This window comes from Arctopsyche grandis, chromosome 1, assembly GCF_051622035.1.
Source record: "Arctopsyche grandis isolate Sample6627 chromosome 1, ASM5162203v2, whole genome shotgun sequence".
Classification (NCBI taxonomy): Eukaryota; Metazoa; Arthropoda; class Insecta; order Trichoptera; family Hydropsychidae; genus Arctopsyche; species Arctopsyche grandis.
This window is the reverse complement of record NC_135355.1, coordinates 12,657,110-12,680,432: the sequence shown is the minus strand read 5'-3', so window position 1 is coordinate 12,680,432 and position 23,323 is coordinate 12,657,110. Positions and strand designations below refer to the sequence as shown.

At 35.9% G+C, this 23,323-nt stretch overlaps 1 protein-coding gene across 3 annotated transcripts in view; it reads right to left on the bottom strand.

Annotated features, from left to right (window-relative positions):
* LOC143914228 (uncharacterized) overlaps positions 1 to 22,377 on the bottom strand; it is a 151,072-nt gene extending 128,695 nt beyond the window's left edge. For 2 of the 3 annotated variants that reach the window (XM_077434381.1, XM_077434365.1), the window contains exon 1: positions 14,590 to 22,377. In XM_077434381.1, coding sequence (XP_077290507.1) covers positions 15,858 to 21,119 — 5,262 coding nt within the window. In that variant the 5' untranslated portion in view covers positions 21,120 to 22,377 and the 3' untranslated portion in view covers positions 14,590 to 15,857. Of the gene's footprint in view, positions 1 to 14,299; positions 14,429 to 14,574 lie in introns of those variants that run through there. The other variant, XM_077434373.1, reaches the window with a different exon arrangement.
* Positions 22,378 to 23,323: the final 946 nt, after the last annotated feature.

The window sequence follows — 23,323 nt, the reverse complement described above, 5'->3', positions numbered from 1 at the left end:
TAAATATTCAGTTGTTAAGCTTCTGCATAACACCGAGAGGTGCCGGGTTCGATCCCATGAGCTGACCTCGATTGGAAAATAATTTTTCTGAGTACATCTGTAGTGCTGCTGGTCAGACTTGGATATTGTGACACCAGGTCGATCGTTTCCTATCAGAGTTTGCCAATTTTCTCTGATTTCATTGGTGAAACAGTTCCCGTTTAAAAATTGGGTATAAATCCTTTCTACCTACTATGTCACCACTATTTGAAGTATGATTAATGTACAATAAAATTTATGTAAAATTCATAGATGTCTCGTTAATTTGCGAGTTTTTCAGTGTCTCGTAATTCAACGACTATAAAATTTTTGCATTGTATTGTAATTGTAATTGGCCAGGAAGGCGCATTGGGGTTTACCTGTAAGGCCTTCCTGGTATATATGTAAAAAATAAAAATAAAATAAATAATCGATTTTTTCACACTGAAAAATCTTCTGACCGTCAGCATCGTCAAGAACATCGCCACAACAACAGCTTCCGTAGAACATCGAGATGAAAACAAACACTGATGACACAACCGTCGTCAAGCCGGTGAGCTTTATGATATTTTATTCACACAGTGTATAGAATAACATCATCCTTTCTTATTATACATCTATGTATTTGTACATTCGTATATGCGTAGCTTTTTCCACTAAATCGTATCGTACGATCTTCACGACAACGCGTTCGTATTGTTCATTTTGTAGCGGTCAACGTTGTCAGTTTGGAGCGTGTCCTCTCGATATCGGCCGTCATAAGTCAGCGGCGGTCTTTATGATTATCAATAAAATTAGGGGAGGACATGCGGAGGATATGTCTATATTGATGATGGGGACCGGAGTCCCATCAGGGGGTCCAGCGAAGCCCCAACATCCACTTTCCCCCCATCTTGAGATGTGTAGTCCTCCCGCTGCGCAGAAATTCGCCCCGGACAAATCATATGCGGCTGCCAACGTGTCATCGGAAAATTGATACCCACTTAGCATTCGATACGGTATTTTTGTATTAAAATAAGCAGTGGAATTGATCGATATGATTGTCTTATAATAAAACATATACATATATTATACATGCGATAAATGTTCGGCAGTTTTGTTTTTGCCTACACATATGTATGTATATTGAAATATTGTGATTTCTTGTGGAGCGATAACGATCTGGTGCTGAATTTCATTATTTTAAACGTCGTAAAAATGTCAAATTCGGTATATGCACCAAAATAAACGATGCAGATATAGCTGTATCATTCGAATGTAATTCAATATTTTGATTTTTGTGCTTTCACGTGTGTCAATCGATGATAAAAGTGATAAATATTATTAAGTAAAAAACGGTTTCATAGATATGAAATATTTATTTTGTTTCGTTAACTCGTTTAATAATTCTTATCTTTACATTAAATTTAATAAGTAACAGAATTTCAAATTTATGTTTGTAAACATAGGTACGTATCTACAATTTTACAATTCAAAAAATATTGAATTAATAATATTAATAAATATTGAAAAACATCGTGCGAAAATAATCTCTGGGTATAATTATTTGAAGTATTTTCTAAATATTTATTTATTATTTATACAATTTAATGTTATAGTATATAGTTTCGTAAAATGGACCAAACTCATATGAATTTGTATTGTATGTTAGTTTCAAACAAAATACAATTTCATTGTGACGTGCCATTGCAACTTCAAAAATCTTCTTTGTTCAGCTTAATAGTAAATTGAAAGAAAAAGGATTTTTTTTATTGGTAACCTGATCTACATATGTTTGTATGTATGTAAAAAATATTGTTTTATTTTTTTCTCTTATAATATGTATGAAGGTATTTCTAGCTATCGTGGTGTGTGTTGGGAAACTGTAAAACCACTATGGCACAATTTTTTTTTGATAAAATAAAATACTTATTAGAAATTAATTATATGAATGTGTTCCACGCTCTTATTGGTTATTATTTACTTGGGAGTTCCAATTAATATTTTAAGTATCGGATTTAGTTAATTGGTACGACCGGCGTGGCGTTACGCATATTGGCTTAGGGTCGAGTTCGAAAACCGGAAAATCTTTCACTAGTGGAAAATTTCAAAGCATATTGTGAGCCCAAGCATCGTAATATCTTACTTAATAGACGACGATTCTCGGGAATTGCATAGAAAAATGCACCAAGCTAAAAATGCAGCCGCGTCGCAGAGCGGTCGCTACCAAATATGGCATATCGGCCTCACAACTGGCTCACCGGCCACTCAAAGTGTTTACATATGTATGTATATTGTACATACATACGTGCGACAAAGATCAAAGCTTTGCTGTGGAACTATTGGGCTCTGTGAAACCCTGCCTTTTGTCTATTTCGTTAAAACTAGAAATTAATCTAAAATCGGAAATAATGTTTTTCTTTTACATTTCTTACCTATGTACTAGGGTTTCTGACCCGGGTCAACCCGGGACAGACATTCCCGAGAATTCATGAAATTTTTGTTGTCCCGTGTCCCGGAATTCTTATATCGAATTCCGTGAATTGGATTTAAAAATATCTTGAAAATATACATTTTCACGACTGCACGAAGGGAAATAATAAATCAAATTCGCATTTGTTGTTTAGCAGTAAGTATAGCACATTTCTCGAACGTGGAAATTTTATGAGCATAATGGTTCTGTGCGTTTGGCCAAAATCGTTTCTTGTAATTATATTTTTGGAAAATCTCAATACTGAAGGACTTGACCTTACCGATGAATATTCTGAGAATTGAAAATTAAAATCGAAGAAAGAAGAAACCTGATTTTTTAGCACATATTTTTAATAATTCTAATTTTATACACAACAAAACATTCTTTAATTAAAGCGAATGTACATATATCCTACGGTGAAACTATTATGAAGCGAGTATATCCTTCTTGTATTGACGATTCCACACTAGAAGAAACTCTTTTGGATTCGGATGAAGATGAAACAATTGTGTTTGACGATGAATGCTATTTAAAAATATATTAAATTAAAAAAAAATGTTTTTTTGACATGTGTCCCGGGATCCCGGGAATCCCGGGAAAGATCCTGGGCTTCGTCCCATGTCCCGGGAATTGAAAAAGTTCGGGAATACAGAAACCCTACTATGTACTCTATTTGTTAGAATTATTTTTCCGAATAAAGTAACTACATTTGTACACATGTACATATACATATGTATAACGAACTAAAATACATTTTCCGACGGAATATATCTATGGCTTTTTGTGTTGTTTTGTTTTATTGGTTTGATTCGATTTTAATTGATGACACTTTTAGGAAAATGGACGAAAATTAGGAGAAATTTCAAGTTTTCCACCATAATAAATGTATTTATTGTTTTTTTGAAGCTTCACACTTAAAATATATGCATGTACCTATGTATATATGTATAAATTTTAAAGCGACATTATCAAATAAAATACTATTTGGTAAACTCATTCAAAAAGTTCAAAAGAACAACCTTACTATCCACTAAATAATTGAAGTAATTTATTTTTTATATATTTTTATTTTATTTTAAATCTGCAACTAAATTCATTAATTTCACTCTACTGGTTTATTTTGCTGTTAATAAACATACATATGTACTATGTTATGTGCTGTAGTCGTAATTCTTTTAAAATAACATTTAAAATTTTGAAATTCATTAAGAAGTAATTAAATTATAATAAGGTTAAATATTGTACATCAAATTGGAATGGAAAATACATATTCTGAATCTGAAGTAGGGTGGGGTGGGGTGCTTGGTGCTTCTGTTACCCTCTTGGATTCGTGATGGCTCTGAAACTTGAAAATAAATAATACTCACAATATGATTTTGGCCGATCGAGTAATACGAGAAGCCGCGAGCGAATATAGTGACGCGTTTATAGTACAATAATTGCAGCCGTAAATCTGTCCGGGACGTGGGACACGGTTCCTCCATCTGCGGCTCGTGTACTGCCTCGAATTCGATCTTGCTACCTGCGCGCCGTCGCCTTGTCCACTCGGCTACCTGGCCACATTGCAATTTGCAAATTTCCTTCTCACGGGTCGGCTCCTTTTACTAAAATCTCGTATGTATGTACATACAGACACACATACATATGTATGTGTTTGCGTACAAGTGTATGTGTGTGTGTGTGGTTTGAAAGTGAGATAGTGTGTTTGTGTGTGTCACCTTTATCGGCTTGTTTGACAGCGATCGCTATCGGTAGCGCAATCGTGTGCAGATGTTTTGGTTTATCGATGAGATGCAGAAAGAGTTTTTTTATTCAAAATTGTTGAAACTATTACTATGAATACAAATTTTTCAAGGGTAGTGGGTACATATGTAGGTACATATATTGGCTACGTACCTACATATGTACATATGTAGCTACATATCCAATATATCATTAGTATGATAGTAAGATCCTAGATCTTACTATCGTATTATTTCCGTAACACATTGACATATGTATGTATGTATATAACCGGTGGCCGTCACTGCAACGAAAGTGACTTGGTTGAATGTCGAAAAACCAAGATTTTTTGCGACTTTTATGACAATATGTGAAATAGTCCATTTACCATTCATAAATATGAAGAGCGGGTAGTATTACCATACATACTCGTATATAGTACCGTTTACCATGCATACATTCTTTTCGATCTTTCGGCTTTCGACTTTCGATGCAGTGATCCAGACCCGTATATAACTGAAAGTCACACACACATATGTACATTTGTATATATGTACCAGTGGCCATCCACTGATCATTTTCTATTTTAAATTTTATTTTTTGTGTTATATATCTTATTTTGATGTTAATGAACATCAAAATAGGAAAGAAAACTCAAAAACCTATTTAATAATTATTTCACTTACATACGTGTGCGCGGGCAGGATACAAGCAGACTCAGTATGGCGTCACCTGTGGTAAAATCAGATTGATGAAATTCCTGCTCGGCAATTTTGTTGATAGATCAAATTCATGTAATTGACAATATCGTGGAGGGTTCGGTGATTATTCCACAAAAAGCGATCTCGCGCAAGTCACTAAAATCTCAATCACGGAACATCTGGCACCCAAAAACTCCATTAATTTAAAGCTACCATTTGAAATATTGTACTAACGAGAACTCGAGTTACTGTGACGCTCCTTGGTCGAGATTTTAGTGACTTGCGCGAGATCGCTTTTTGCGGAATAATACATTTACCATCATGGAGATGTAGCACGAGCATGTGGGGCCGACCTTGGTTAAAGTTTCGCGTGCGTGGTGAAACGTTCACGAAGTAAAGAGTTTGAATGTAGGCCATAAACACGGATTTAATCCTGGCGCTAGAGCAAAGTTCAAGGCAAGGGCTCTAGTCTTGGTTCGTATTGATTCTAAAAGTAAAAATAAAAATATCATGAAATAAATGGTTTAAAAATCATCGACCTATGTAAATAGGCAATGAACGACTATGTATGTTCGTAATTAAACTGGGTCCCAAAATATGTATTTTCTTATACATACGTATCCTAGAATAGCCGGTCGAAAACTATGTACATATATGTACATATGTATGTATACTACAGAGACTATTTTCGTATTTGGAAAAAACAAACTCTTAAGAAGTTTAAAAAAAAAAACGAAACTTTATGATCAAAAATTTTGTTTTTCAGTTAACAAAAGTTTTCTATATATTTTTTCAATGAAATATTTAGTACGAAAATAAGTGGATTTGATTTTGAGTTTTAAATGCTTTTTATTATTACTAAATTATGTTCCCAATACATCTTACATCTATTATAATAGCTACATACTGAGAATTTTTTTTTACAATTTTAATTTAATTTTGTTAGTAATCATAGTATTATATTCTTCTAATGTTAATATACAGCATAATAAGAAAAAGAGCTCAAAAACCTATTTACAATTCTTTAAATAATTGGATACTTATGCCGAAGTCCCGTATAATAATAAATATAATAATTTCACATAAATTATGCAAATTGCCCGCGCTAGGTTGGCGAATTTAAATTAAAGAATTAAATGATGTCCCACAGCGACTCATATAATAATTTTATCTATAATATGTGTATGAATGTATACCATACTTATGTACCTACTATCGTCAGATAGCAATAGCACGACGTTCCGACATAGGGGTAATTTCGCAATTATATTTCCGACCATTCGATAATTGAAGCAGATATTACGTTTCTCGTCACCAAAACGAGAGTGAGCAATAAATTAAACATAAAAGGGACATTCATCGGGTTGTTTGTACTTCTGATGCTACATTAGGCCGGAGCGAAAAATTCGAATTTTGGATTTTCATCGATGGACGCTAAATTTAATAATTGATTGATTTTAAACAATGTCCTGTGCTGGAGGCACAGGAAACAATGTCCTGTGCTGGAGGCACAATCGATTTATCTCGACAAGAATGCCGAAAAAGTAGATTATTTTCATATATGTATCTTTTTCGAAAATAGTTTTTTTTGCGATTTAAAAAAGACAAACGCTTAATATTCACATACTGAAGATTATTTGGGTCAAATATGATGTTTTGACTGAATAACGAGAATTCAAAATCGCCGTTTCGCCAAAAGTCCCTATATATATATGTACATATATAATATATGTATGTATAAAGCTCGCCACGCTCGTAATGGGTATTCAAATGGAGGAAGCGTTATTTTAATAAAAATATATTATGAAAATAATGCATAAAGAAATAGATGTACATACGTATGTATTTATATGAAAAAAATCTACGTTTCGAAACTTTAATAGATAAATTGATTGGTTGCAGGCACAGGAAAATGTTTAAAATCAATGATTCTTATTTTTTATCGTTCCCTTGATACGACGAAAATTTTCTACTAGGTCCATTGGTGAAAATCTAAAATTCGCATTTTTCGCTCCTATCTACTCTACATACATACATACATATGTATGTAATATGTACATATCTACAAAATTTACCCACGCATCCCCTATAAGCGGGCGTTTCCTGTACACAACTCGCTAACTGGACACACTCAATTATAAACATGTCAAATAATCAAGGTGTTGTTTGAAAATATAATTTTAAGTTATATATGTACATATATACACACCTTACGTTTACACATACCAATTTAGTTCACCAACGTAGTCCAGAAACGATACGAGAATGCTTTTAATCCGCGAATGGATCAGTGACATTGCGAGCGGAACCGGATGTGTTACCGTTTTGCTTTCGGCGCAAATATCGCTTTCAAAAGACGAAAAACAAAATCAAAAAGCACGTGTAATAATCAATTATCGTCGGCGCGTTTTATTAACTTCAAAATAGTCGGAAATTTATGGGCGCGTAAAACAGTGCGCCGGTTCGACAAAAAAGCGCATAAAAAGCGCACATAAAGATGTCAGCCCGGGCGATTATTCATGGACGACACGGCCGGGTCAGTGGCGCTCAACCAGTCGGCCCAGGACTCATCTCTAACCATGTATGAATGTAAATAAACACACGTAGTTTTCACCCGCATTTGTGTAATTATCGGGGATGTGACGCTGGGTGCAGTCGGATCTCGAGGTATCGGGTTCTGCTCAAATGTCTTAATAGGCGATGTCATGCCCTGGAATGATCATTCGAATCGTGTCACATTGAATCGAATCATTTCGCTGTTGGATAATTTAAATATATGTAATGATTAGTTTTGGAATCTTTTGTATTTTTCTCACATTATGTGTGTATACAACGAGCTTTCTTATATATGTACATACATACATATGTATATATATTACCTGATAATGTTTTAATCAAGAATCGGTGGTAAAACAGTATCTTAATGGTTTGTTTATCGAAGCATCCCATGGTTTAACAGTCGATTAGTCATTGAAAGAATATAGTCTTGCTCCCTAACAAGAGGTGTAATAATCAATTCTTTCCGACCTTATGTTATATTATGGATCGTTATTAAATAAACGATCTATAATAAAAACTTATTGAATTTTTATGTAGTATTACTTCACACTGTATAAAATATTGTACGTGTGCAAATATGTATGTATATTTTCGTGACAATTGTGTAAGCGTCGTCGATCAAAAATCAGTGTTGCCGTGTAATTTATTTATGTGTTTTACAAAATTAACTTTGACGTAAAATATTGTAGTGTGTGTTAGAAAAAAATATATAGTGGGAACCCCCCGTCGTAGCCAAGAGTGGTCCTCGTTAGATCACCCTCAGAGTTCGGGATGATTTGTGAACGTATTTTTCGTGGACATTGTGCGACGCTTGTTCTAATCCAAAACATAGACTAGAACCATCGGAAAAAAAAGAAATAAACAAAAAAAAAAAGAAAGAATGTCTCCAAGTGAGTGTACATACATACATACATAGGTACGTATGGTGAAATGACAGATGTGAACACGGCATTGGGACTCCCATCTACACAGTCTTCATGAATATTGAATAGAGTCCACTCGGCACTCTGAATCCGACAAAATACGTAGTGACGGATAGACAAAGTATGCTAATTTTTGTCTAAGAATAGAACGGGGGATATGCGCATGCGCACGACACTCATAAATCACACCTAATTAGAATCTTTGATTTGACTCTTCGCGGCAGTAGTCAAACGGGATCGTTCCTTTTATCTTTTATCAATTTTAACAAAATTACACGCGCTTCTATCTAGAGCAGGGGCGGACAACCAAGAGATTTGATTTGGCTGTTGGAAAAAATATCGACGACCGCAGAGTTGAGGTCCGAGAGAACAACTCCACTAATATGTTATTATATCTACATAGTGTCGATCAGAGTTTTATTAGTAGCGCTGAATTTCGTACGATCGAACGCTTCGATAGGGGCCCGGTCGGTGAGCGATCGATTGTCGATCTCAATGTACAGGTACTTATGTACTTCTAAATAGAGAAAATAGTCACAAATATTGGTGGAAGGAGATGTAGTGAGTAAAAGAGGACCGGTCGAACTCTCCGGGGCGTCCGGGGCAGATGGCGCCGAACGACAAAAACTTATCATCGGGACAATCGTCTCCTGGTTACATTACCATATTTATGTGTTACCCATTCCCGGCACACTCTCACTTAGCGTATTTTCAGATTCTTTTTCTACATGGGCAGGAGATACCTACATACATATGTATGTACACATGCATCTGTTATGCTTTTAGTGTGTGTGTGTGTGTGTGTGTGTGTGCTCGTTTTTTTTATTATAATTTTTATTTTGCCTCTTTATCAATTTTCTTCGACGACTTTTCGGCAATCTCTCGCCCCTTGCACGTGGCACTCTAAATTAATTCCACCGGTCGTTAAACAGCATGAGTTTTGCATACGTTACCGTCTCCGTCTACTTCGACTGTCGCCTAGTGTGAAATTATGACATTTTTCTATTATACGAGCATCTAAAAAAATATTTTTATTTAGTCGTTAAATAGTAAAATTATTGATTTCGAACATATTGCATATGGCGGGATAATTTTTAACTGTTTTTGTATCGTTAGTTTCACTATTAAAGATTTTAATTTTCTCACTCTAGAAAAAGTTGAGTTTAAATTCGGTGACATTGTCGCCGGAACAAGACATAGCTTGAACGTAGATTCCGCTACACGCTCTATTGTCAATCACTTAGAAAGGACATGCTTTTAGAAGCTATTGCTTTGAACACTGATAGGTTTTCCAAGATACTTAATTTATAAGATTGAAGAAATCGCGTGCTTTTTCCAGGAAAGAGGGCGTTTTGGGGCTATTTTTCAGGAAACAGGGCAAACTACAAATCTAGAGAGCAAAAAAAAAGTTCACCATAGGTAGCGCCGGCCTATGGTTATGACTAGAGGTAGGATAGTCACAGTGCTATCCATTGTTCCATTGTTGTAAATCTTTTGTAAAAAAGGTTCGGCAAACCTTTAACAATGCATTTACAACCTTTGAACAATACGCGGCACCTTCTGGGTCCGGTGACTAGTTATGACTAGACTGCGGATTGCCACCGTGCTTTTTCCAGGAATCGGGGCGGTTTAGCTCTTTTTACAAAGCTAGAGTCAAAAAAAAAGGTTGGCGAACCTTTAACAATGCATTTACAACAATTGAACAATACGCGGCACCCTCTGGGCCCGGGCTTTAGTTATGACTAGGGATAGGCGGTCGGTTTCTATTTGGACAAAAAATTGAGTTCATCATTGTCAATTTATATTGTGAACCTTTTTTTTGCTCTCTAGCTTTGTAGGACAATATATGTAAATTGACAATAGTCAACCCCTCTTTCTTGGGAAATAGAAACCGAGCACCTATCCTTAATTATAACTTATGATACATACATATGCACGTACAAATGTATGTACATATTATAAAATCGAGTCACGATGGTGATGCTTTAAAACAAGCTTAATAGGTTTAATAAGTGTATTTCATATCACCTGTAAGTGTGTCACGAAACATAATTAATTACATTAGAGGTTATTTTAACACACGTAAGTGCCCACATCAATTTTAAATGATATAATTTTAAAATCTATATTCTACAATGTATCAACCAACATGCATATGTATTATGGTCCGTACGCACCAAACCAACGACGATTTTGGGCCAACTTTTAAAACCAGTAGCGTACAAAATATCGAAATAAAAATTAAATTAAAAAATTGAAATTAAATATCAAAATTAAGCTAACGAGCGAGATTGAGCTAAAATTAGGTCATCGTTGATGTTTTGAATTACAACAATGTTTTGAATTACGACGATACGCATTACAACCAGAGAAATATTATAATTACGAGCGAAAGAAACCTTGTTATTGTTTCTTATAAGTCGTCACGATACACTACTGTGTTTCGCCATCGATGAAATATTTAACAAAAAAAAATGTCGGTGATTTGTCAAAGGGTTTTTTTTTCTTTCGTCGAAATAAAATTAATAATCACACATTATCCGATAAATTTTACCTCTGAGATGGATTTAATTATTTGATTTATTTCGACGAGAGAAACAATTGAAGACATTATCCGATAAAATTTACCTCTGAAATGATTTAATTAATTGATTTATTTCGACGAGAGAAACAATTGAAGACTAAAAAAATTTCGTTTGATAAACCGACAACGTGCCGGGTTGGGACCATCGCTCGGTCACCCATACTAACACATGATATATTCTCAGTAACTGCGCATTACGGGGAAGTAAAAATAATAATTCTTTGATTTTTTTTTCGATCTTAGTGCGTATCTTCGTAAGTCAAAACATCTTCAACAAACAAAAGTCGAGGATTACCTGTATGTGATTGTTGATGATCTAATTTTAGGTCAATCTCGAAAATTTATTTAAATTGGGCATGTTCTGTTTTAACTTTCAATATTTTATTTTAAATTTAATATATTGATTATAATTTTATTTTGATATTTGAATTTAATTTTAATATAATAATAATATTTTTAATTTTGATATTTAATTTCAATTTTTAAATTAAATTTTTATTTCGATATTTTGTACGCTACTGGTTTTATCCTGCTGGTTAAAACGTTGGACCAAAATCGTCGTTGGTTTGGTCCGTACGCAGCATTCGACTGATACTTGCAATTTGGAATTCTCGTTTGAATAATGTTGTCCTCGTTATTAAACAATGGAGAGATATCACTTCACACATTGATAGGTAGTCGAAACACCCGTTTTGTTATATGTATACATATGTAAATACGTATGTATGAATGTAAATCAATGTAGCGATAATTGATTTAAGCTGAATTAGGCAAAACCAGCCAGCGTATTAATATCGATTGGAATGTACGCAAACCACGAATGTTGAAAAATACTTGCGACTATTGAATGGGGAAAAAATTAGCTGATTAAAAAATCAACTGCAATGTTCGTTGATGTTGACTTTTAACACTACTTATTCCTTTTTGATATGGTAATTAAACGTCGATCGAACTGCAGACGCTCGTCATCGTTCGGTCCGGGTAATTGTATATTCGTACCTGCATGGCGAGAAATGTCACAAGCATCTTCAATTGCGGAAATTATTTAATAGAACTACCCTTGGGCGTGCCGTGCCACCCAGTTTGTCGCAATTTACCCCTTTTAAATTTTTTTATAATATGAATTTTAATATAAAATACGAGTTTGTGTATTAGAGTGACAGATGTTATTTTCTGTTTGCGTTTAATTTCATTTAATTAGTGTTGTCGTTCATATGGGCGTTTTAATTTCATTCGCCATTTCGAATTATGCACGTGCAATATTCTCGCTTGACATATTGTTGAACTTCATCAGTGCTATTTGCCATTGCGAATCTGATTAAAACCCGACGATTGTTGACGAGGATTTTGATGAGTGTCTATTTGATAGAAATGTGTTATTTTAACAAGTTGGTAATTTACAGCCAATATTTATTGTTCAAAGTAATCAAGAACACATTTTACATCTATAGACTGCATAAAGATTTGTTTAGCTTATAGCATGTCTCTTTGTATATATTAATTAAATTCAGTAAATGTGTGTTGTAAATCGATTAAGGCTACATTCACACATACATATGTACCAGTGGCGTGCCGTGAAATTCTCTCTGTTTTTGTCGCACAGTCTTATTTGCGTGTGCGCGAGCAGGATACAAGGGGAACAAGTAACGTCATACCGAGTCCCCTTGTATCCTGCTCGCGCACACGTAAGTAAGGCTGTGTGACAAAAACAGAGAGAACTTATGTATGTACGTATGTGTGGAAATGCACTCACAAAAATGGTCAATGATGACTTTTTGCACCGAGTTGGCACAGAACAAAAGTTGCAGCAAGCGAATGAGCGTGCAGATGTCACACAATAAGCCGGGAATATAAATAATCGAGAGTATAAACATGTCAGAGGCGATGGTGTTGATTCGGCTAAGCCGGCACATGGTGATGTCTGCACGCTCGCTTCGCACTACCCGATAAATCAGCCCACAGGAAGTCGTCATGACGTTTCCTCTTCGGGAAGACGGGGACCGGGACTCTCTGGACCTTGCGTCGGGATCGTCCGCGGTGACCTTGACGATTTTGACCCTAGAAATTGTCTAGATCGAAACATTTCGCATATCGCGTTCACATCATACATACATATGTATGTACTAACATACTCGTACAACTAATGACGTGTGCGTAATGCACGTCTCCGTTTATATTTATAGTCGTAATATATTCGACGGGACATAAATATGAGTTATGTACGCGCATCGCGCATGTCACAACACGGGGAAGCGAGCGTTTATTAAATTCTGTATGCACCGAGGTAAGAAGATCACCACCGTCAGCCAGTATTTCATGATCCATAATGTAATGTACATATACATATACATATGTACATATATGTATATGTACATTTATGCTAAAAACACAAATAAACTCCAATTTAGGATGTAACAAACAAAGCATCTTTGATTTAATTTATTTTTTGTCATTTGATCCCGTGATTCATAAAATTTGCTTAATATATTCGTCCACAGATAAATTATGTATAACACATACATCGTGATACTTTTACTGTATCTTTCATTGTTGATTATTGGTTTCCTTTGTGTGTTAATAAAGATGACGGCGCTTGAAAATCGGCGGCTTTGTACAACGTGAGAATTCGCCTTGGTACTTGGTACTATGATGTATATGTACTATACTTATCTAATTATTGTCGTATTACAGTAGTGAGTGATATTATTCTGTGGGAAAAGCTGTAGGGTCGTTTGGTGAGGTCGCGAATAGCTTCTTTTGTTCCAGTTTGTACATTGTTTCACGGTCGCGGTATTATTTCGTCTCGTGCGAAGACGTCGTTGATTATATCGGATTGTATGTGTGTGTGCGCGTATATATTATACATAAATATATATTTTTTCTATCGCTGTCTTCATTTGTCAGGTATTTTCTCCGTGTGCCGTGTCGGCGACTCTTGATTGTCGGCGTGCATCAATAGTAAAGTGAGTAGGTCGTACTGTGCAACGGTGAACTAAGCCTACGGGCGATGCGCCGGGAAATTCCGGAAAAGTCAATATAAGAAATCGATCCATATGATATTTTTAACTAGATTTTTATTACATAAATATTTATTCTATATATAATATATGTGACAATTAGTTACATATACATATATACAATTAGTTGTAGTATGTATCAGTGACGTGCCGTCCATAGATGCCGTGGATGCTGTGCATCCCTTAAAATTTGCGTCAAAAATATTTTCATACCGTTTGTTTTCTGAATTTTTTAGTTTTATTTATATTTCATTTATTTTTTATTACATGATTATGATATTGTTGCGTAGGGGTGGGTGGAGGATCCAAGTAAAAGGCCAACAGTCGTTTCACAGCATTTATTGATGATTCAGGAGATACACGCAGTGTCACTGCTAAGTCCAGAATGACATGATATCGCCTACGTACCGCCTTATAAGGGGTAGATCTCTCAGGACGTCTAATCTGTTTACCTACTGTATAGTCACGTATTCGGATATGTATTCCCACGGTATGAGAAGTGCAATCATTGTTTAGCTTTCATGCACTTAGCTTGTCGCTAATCCCTAAAACCACTTACACCGGTCTCACGGTCTCTCAGGACGTCTAATCTGTTTACCTACTGTATAGTCACTGGAAAAGACTTCGATAATGGTTTGATGTAGTTTATTGAAATGTAAAATTTGCACGTGGTGGGCCAGCGGAGCGTACGGAACACAAGCTGTCCGTACGCCGTCTACTCGATGACTCTGTCGACCGTCGCGTATTTCCGCTTGGGCCGACACTAATGCCAACTCGTCAATAATGCCAATCGACAATCAGTTAATAAGACTGTTTGCCACACGTCATTACAAAAGTCGGAACATAGTCCCACATAGGAAAACTGTTGAACAATACAGTTATTCTACAGAGTTACAGCATTACTGACGAGTCGTTTACAATAAATCATAGCTCTTAAAATAATTAAATAGAGGGTGAATAATGAAACCTTTGCCTCATCCAGTGTGAGGATAAAATCAATTTATTGGTTCAGTAATATTTCAACTTATAGGTATACCTCTGGTGAATGTTGTTTCTATTTACATTAAAATTTTTGAAATCTCCTTTGAAGCTGTGAATAAGCATTACAAGATAAGTTTACTTTAAAGAAGAGAGAGTGGACTGTATATGGTTTAAAACTTAAGCATTCCTCATCTTGATGTTAACTTAGACAATACAATGTTGACACTGTTACAGTTGTCAAGACAGATCAGCTATTACCGATCAACTAAACTTGATTAGTGAGTGTAATGCTCCTAAGTTAACTTGATTTCATCAACAAGTAGCACAAACATTGCTAAATTAAAAGTAAATTGGAAAGTCATTCATTCATTCCTACAAGCAGGAAATGAAGGCGAACTATGATTATAGATGTCTCTACGTTAAACATCGAAATGTTCAGTATTATAATATTTACTTATTCTATGATTCACATAAATACTATAAACAGTAAGAGTTAACTTATGTTTTCATAACAAGAAACATAAGACCTGCGGATGACTCCCGGCAGGTTATAATTAAGTAGACATGAAATAATTTAAGATGCTCCATTAAGTGTGGCTTGGAGACTAACATTAACAAATCATGAATCTAATTTTAACTGTCAAATTTGAACAGTTTATTTTAAACTCGGATATAATCCTTCCGAGTGATGACATGAGACAAGTCTTATATTATAAAGACAAAATGATTAGATTAAATTCGGAGATATATACTGCCGAATGTTAAAATGAAAATAGCTTAAATTATACACACAACACAATTAAAGTGAATTACGGAGTACTACTATTAACATTGAATGATTTAAACTCATGATTACATCTAATAAGTAATATGAGTTGGGGGTAGTGTCTTCGGGTTAAACTAAGCTACCGAAGTTGACGGAATTGAAGCTGCTGTTTCTCCTCCCTCTTGCTGATCTTCCTTCCTGTCAAGTGGTCTTTGTGGTAGAATCGGCAATGGCGCCACTAGATGACTGGACCGACGAAACTCTCCGCTGGCAGTAAAGACGTCGACGACTCGAACTCTGCCATCTGGTCCGGGATACAATTTAGTGACTCGACCCAAGACCCATCGGGTTGGCAGCATGTGTTCCTCCTTTAACAGGACCATTTGACCCACACTCAGATTGTTGCTCGAGTCCTTCTTCCATTTGTGTCGTAACTGCAAAGAATGTAAATATTCCGCCGACCAACGTTTCCAAAATGCTGCTGTGGTCAATTGTATCTGAAGCAGATTGGCATGGACATTAGTGTTATATTTAACCTCCATTGGAAGAGCGAGTAAGGATCTGCCAATTAAGAAATGTCCAGGTGTGAGGGGTAAAAGGTCTAGTGGATCCGAAGACAAGGGACTAAGAGGACGGGAATTCATGCAAGCTTCTATTTGAGTCAATACCGTACAAAATGATTCGAAATTTAAGGTGGTGGCCTTTAACACCTTGTTTAAATGAATCTTCATGGATTTAACCGCTGCTTCCCACAGCCCTCCCATGTGAGGCGCCCTTGGCGGGTTAAACTTCCAACGAATCCCTTCGGAGGCTACATACCGTAGTAGCTTCTCCTCATGAGGACGTTCGTAAATTAATTTTACTAAATTAACGAGTTCACGACTTGCACCGACAAAATTAGTAGCATTGTCGGAATATATCGTATTGGGCCTGCCACGTCTGGCTACGAATCTTCTTAAACAATTTAAGAAATTTGAACTCGTTAAGTCTCCGACAAGTTCCAAGTGAACTGCCTTACTGGAAAAACACACAAAGACACAAACGTAACCCTTAATTATCTTAGAATTCTTATTGCAACCACTCTTCACAGGAAAAGGTCCTGCGAAGTCTATCCCCACATGACTGAAAGGAAAATTCGCAGTGGTACGTTCAAGCGGGAGTAATCCCATTAATCTATTGTGTGACAGTGGTTTATTTCTGAAACAAATGACACATGAACGCACCACTCCTTTGACAGTATTATGTCCGGCCAATGGCCAATAGGTCTGCCGCAATAACGACAGTAAGGCTTGAGTACCCAAGTGAATATATTTCAAGTGCGCATCTCGGACAATCATGTGTGTAAGTTTATGCTTATTTGACAAGATAATGGGTGACGTTGATAGAGTTGTTCCCAGAGGAAGTCTACTTCCAACACAAATTAAATTCTCGTGGAATAGAGGGGACAATTTAGCTAATTTACTGCTACTGGGAATTGGATGTCCCTTGCTCAGCAAACGATATTCCAATGGAAATGATTCCATTTGCGATAACCTAATCAAATTATTTAAAGCATCTTTTAATTCTAAAGCGGACGGTTCGTTATTTTCTTTAACGTTTAATTGTTTATTCCTTAGTGGCCGACGAACATATGATAAAACTCGAAGGAGTCTTGGAAGATGAGAATGTTTATCTACCCAATTATTTTCCCTCACAAGGGTAGCGTTAGTGACTACCCTTCTCTCTGGAAGATCTATTGTGATCTCAGGAGGTCTTCGAGGCCATCGTGATTCGTCTAATTTCAACCAACTAGGGCCGTCCCACCATAACGAATTATGATTTAATTCTGATGGTTGAGTCCCTCGAGAAATTAAATCTGCTGGATTGTCTGTAGAGGAGACATGGTACCACTCAATGGGTTGAGATATTGATTGGATTTCGGCCACTCGATTGGCAACGAAGGTGGTCCATTTACATGACTCTCCTCTAATCCAATGCAATGCGACGGTTGAATCCGTCCAATAATATTTTTCATTAATATGAATTGTTAATTGGTCTATTGTTGACTTCATTAACTTTGATAATAACATAGCGGAGCACAGCTCTAAACGCGGAATAGTTACAAAACTGAGCGGAGCGACTCTCGAACGAGAACACACAAGATGACATTTGGAATTTCCAAATTGATCAGTACATTTTACATAAATACAAGCACCATAAGCTTTCTCGGATGCGTCACAAAATCCGTGTGCCTGTATATTAATGACATTATTTAGTATTATCAATCTAGGAATTTTATAAAGTTTCATGACTGTGTTGGATAATTGACAATCTTTCCATTTTTTGAAGATTGTCTGAGGAATGAATTCATCCCAACCAATGGTTTGTTGCCAGACAGATTGCATTAATATCTTATAATTAATTAACAATGGAGATAATAGTCCTAATGGGTCGAAGATCTGACTAATTACTGATAAAAAGTTTCTTTTTGTTATATTTTCAGTCTCGACTTCGGTTTGAACCTTAAATACAAAAACGTCTTCCCGCGGTTTCCAAAATAAACCTAAAGTTTTGTGTGATTCGTTAGAGAAGTTAAAATCTGAACAATCGTCAGCTTTAACATCCGTGATTATATCGGAGTTGTTCGATGTCCATTTGCTTAAGGGCATACCGGCTGATAATAATATGGTTTCCAGTTGAACCTTTAATAATTTACCAGCTTCAATAGTATTAGTTCCCGTGAGCAAATCATCAACATAAAAATCACGTTCGATCACTTTACTAGCGATGGGATATTTGTTTCTATTCTCCTCTGCTAACTGATTTAGACATCTAGTAGCTAAAAATGGGGCTGAAGCAGTTCCGAATGTTACTGTATTAAGCTTGTAATGCTTGAATTTACTCTGGGGATCTGTTCGCCAAATGATTCGTTGTACATTTTTATTTTTCTCTGCTATTTGAATCTGTCGGTACATCTGCTTAATATCCGCAGTAATCACGTATTTATGGAGTCGAAAGTTGAGTAGTAAACTTAACAAATCTGATTGGACACTAGGTCCCACCATCAAAATATTATTTAGTGAGATATTAGACGTTGTCTTTGCGGACGCATCAAAAACTACACGATATTTAGTGGTAAGGCTAGACTCCTTAACCACGACGTGATGAGGTAAATAACAATGAACCTCATGTGCCTCCGGAGGTTCACACTCTGACATATGTCCTAAATTTATGTACTCTTCTAAAACTTTATTGTATTCCATTTTTAAATTATTATTGGCTAAAAAACGTCTTTCCAAAGTTTTGTGTCTTTTCTCCGCAATGTGTAATGAACTTCCTAATACTACCGGGGAATTTTTATATGGTAAAGCTACACAAAATCTACCGTTTTTATCTCGTGATGTGTGTGCTTGGAAATGTTCCTCACATCTTTTCTCCTCAAGAGATTGATGTTTTACCATAGGAACCTGGTCGATCATCCAAAAGTTTTGAATGTGACTGTCTAATTGACTTAAGCCTATGTGGCTCTTCCCTGGAGCATTATTTACTTCGGGATATGGACCAACTATTGTCCATCCGAATTCGGTATCCTTTAAGATAGGCATACCTTTTCCTAACTGGATGGTTCCTGCTTTCATAGCATGAACGCAAATCTCGGCGCCGAGCAATAAATCGATTGGCGTCGGTTTATTCCAAAGGGGATCTGATAACTTGATTCCCGCTGGTATTGAAATTAACTGTTGATCCAGTTTCACAGTTGGAATTTCGCCAGTAATTTCTGGTAATACCAAACACAACACTTTGGTTGAGTAATTAGTGGTTGAAGACCTTATGGTCACCTTGGTGATGTGACGAATGCTACTTTCTTGATTAGCGATACCTACAATTTTTTGAGAGATTTTCTCTAATTTGAAGTTATTCTTCTTAGCGAAAGATGTGGTAACATAGTTGACTTGTGAGCCGGAATCTAATAATGTGCGACCCTTAACGACCGTTCCATTGGACGTTATAATGTCTACTTGTACCGTCGGTAAAATTATCTCCCTTTGAGAGAAATGAGTAGAATGAGCATTAATTGACTTCCTTCCCGTATTATTGGAACTAAATGTATCGTCCTGATGCAACAAAGTGTGATGGTTTTGTTTGCACCTTAAGCAATTATAGTTAGACTTGCAATTTGTTATCTTATGCGATGAATTTAAACATTTAAAACACATGTTATTAGATTTAACGAATTCATTTCTTTCCATACTGGATTTTGCTTTGAATTTATCACATTTGCCTATGAAATGATTATTTCGACAGAATGCGCATGCGTTTACCTTACTTGATGGGTTTTTGTTCGCGACATGAGTTCTCATGATTCTTTGACGACTATGAGGGAATTCCTTCACCGTAGTTACAGATGCAGTAGATTGTAATACATTACATCTATTCTGCAAGAATGTCTCTAAACTTTCATATGGTGGCATTTCTCTGCTAACCAGCGATATTTCCCAGTCTCTTACTAGATTAAAAGGTAATTTCCTTAGAACTAAACATGTTACCCATGGATCTAAAATTTCTCTCGCGTAACCCAACGATTCAATGTTTTTAATACACACTGTTACCTGATTCAATAGATTTCTCAATTCGATATGTGATTCTCTTGTGATTAATTTTAAGTCACAAAGTGAATTAATCCTAGTTTTGAGATTAAGTCTTGGTAAATTATATTGCTTGTCTAAAATACTCCAAGCTATTTCGTAATTGTCTGAGCTAATATCTAAACCTGATACAGCTGCCAAAGCGGGACCGATTAAGGATTGATGCAAATATTGCAATTTCGTGACATTCGAATATTCCGTTTTGTTTCCTATTATATTCTTAAAAGCTTGTTGAAACGATTGCCATTCAGATGGATCTCCCTGAAATGTGGGAATGGTTAACGTCGGTAACTTATCTCTAGCAAATTTAATTGTTGCTTGCTCTACCTTCAGTTTACAATCTTGAATGGATTGTCTCTCTAATGCTGCTTTAAGATTTTGAATTGTCATTGTGATTATGTAGAACTCTTCGTCTATTTGATCCGCCTGCTCTATATCTGTGATGTTGTCTAAATACTCATAATGGAGTTTTTGGAGATAGTCGTATGCTTTTTCAATAAATTGATACTGTCCTTCATTTATTTCGGAGATTCTGTCTATTTTCTCCTGTAGTCTTTTAAACGCGCCCGAATACCTTAATTCTATTGACGTCATTGTAACTTCTACTTTATTTTCTTTCGCTAATGTTTTTATCGATTGAGTCTGACTTCGAGTCTGATGTATTCTAGAGCTTGACCTGTCTCTAATAGGTTCTACGTCCCTAGTTGGATTTCGACCTTTATGCGACTGGGAAGTCGAAGCTTCTATTTCCTCGTTTTCAGCACTTGACATTTGTTTCAGAAAGTTGCACTATTTCGTCTCATAAATACAGTTATTCTCTACTATAGCTGTCAATTGAACTATTCGTAGAGATAAGGTAATAATATTCAATGATTCACCGTGAATCTTAATATTCTACTTTAACTATTATCACCAGAATCTATCCAACATATTTTGGAAGAAATAACAACCCTAAATTGGTGGGTGCTTGATTTAAACCACTTTGGGGCTACAAGTCTTGTGATTTATTTTAAATCACCACTGTTTCATCACACATTATGAAACAAAGAGATCTACCGATGTATGAATATGCCGGTATGTACTTGATTTAATCCACTTTGGGGCTACAAGTGTAATTCCACATTTATCGTGGAAGGGGGGGGGGGGGAGGGTGTTTCTACACACATTAAGAAACAAAGATCTACCGATATGAATATACCGGTATGTACTTGGTTTAAGCCACTTTGGGGCTACAAGTATAATTCCACATTTATTGTGGAGGGGGGAGGGGGGAGAAAGTTTCTACACACATTAAGAAACAAAGATATCTGCCGGTATATGAATATACCGGTATGTACTTGGTTTAAGCCACTTTGGGGCTACAAGTATAATTCCCCACGTGCTTTGCTAATTTTACACTACATCTGATTTTACACTTTTAATACGAAATTCGATGCGACCGATGAAACATTCCTTCGTAGCGCGATATTATTTTATACAATCGCGTTAATTAATTGTTATACTTTAAAACATATTTTAAAAACTGACCTACCCACATGATTGCCTTTTGAACAGATTGCCTGAGATTGAATACATTCACTTACTTGAATATCCTTTACGATGTTTATGTGATCGTTCCGATAATTTTGGATTACCTCTGTGTCCCATGCGTCTTTGTAGGTTATGTTTTTATTTATATATTTTCTGCGTCAATCACGCGGTCATGTACCTCTGTACATCAATCAATATATTGCTGAAATAGAAGCAAACATGTTATTAGTATTGGAAAGGTATGGATAGTAACAAAGGAACGATACCGATTTCTTAATTGACATCCATTTTTTCTCGACCACGTTTTTTCCTATTGGTTTGTCCGTTTGGTGTTGTGGCCTAGGTTACTGGTGTCCGGTTCGAAGTGACCATCATGGAAAAGACTTCGATAATGGTTTGATGTAGTTTATTGAAATGTAAAATTTGCACGTGGTGGGCCAGCGGAGCGTACGGAACACAAGCTATCCGTACGCCGTCTACTCGATGACTCTGTCGACCGTCGCGTATTTCCGCTTGGGCCGACACTAATGCCAACTCGTCAATAATGCCAATCGACAATCAGTTAATAAGACTGTTTGCCACACGTCATTACAAAAGTCGGAACAGTCACGTATTCGGATATGTATTCCCACGGTATGAGAAGTGCAATCATTGTTTCATGCACTTAGCTTGTCGCTAATCCTTAAAACCCACTTATACCAGTCGCACGGTATGCATTTAGTTAATCCGTTAACAGATATCCGTTACAGATAATCTTTGAACGGTCACAGTCTCTGGGATTCTATTCGCTTAATCCGCGGCGTACGTTACAATATGTATATACGATTTTTTGTCTGATCCAAAATTGACTTAAACTATAATTCGAAGCCGACTGCGCGACCGGTGCTTGTTTCACATCAAGCTGGCAACGCCATGTATGCTGAAGTTCTCTACAAATCTTGTACGCATGCGCACAAGTGAGCTCTTATTCTTGCGTATGCGCATGAGCTAGATGACTTTACAGTCGTCTCGCTCGCGCGACACTTGATGCAGTTGTGCCCTGGAAGCAAAATCTCCTTTTGCGTATGTATGGATTTGATTCGATTTTTATGTATGGACTTTTGCTTGATTCGTTGATTGATATTTCGTACGTTACGTCTGAAGTAATTTACTTTTATTTTAATTTATTACCTCCAAAATATTATTTATTATGGCCCTAAATATAAATAGCCAAAGTAACAATGCAAGTGGATTTATTGCCGTTGTTAGTAATAATTGCAGTTGTTTAATTAAAAAATTACTAAAAAGGACATTTGCTTCTATACCATATAATGAAAATGAGATTATTGTTAAGAGCCCAAAACCCACACCATTATTGAATATTCATTCAAAAACGAAAACATATCAAAGACATTTTAATAAATATAAATATGACAAAATATCGAAGAATAAAATAAAATTTTATA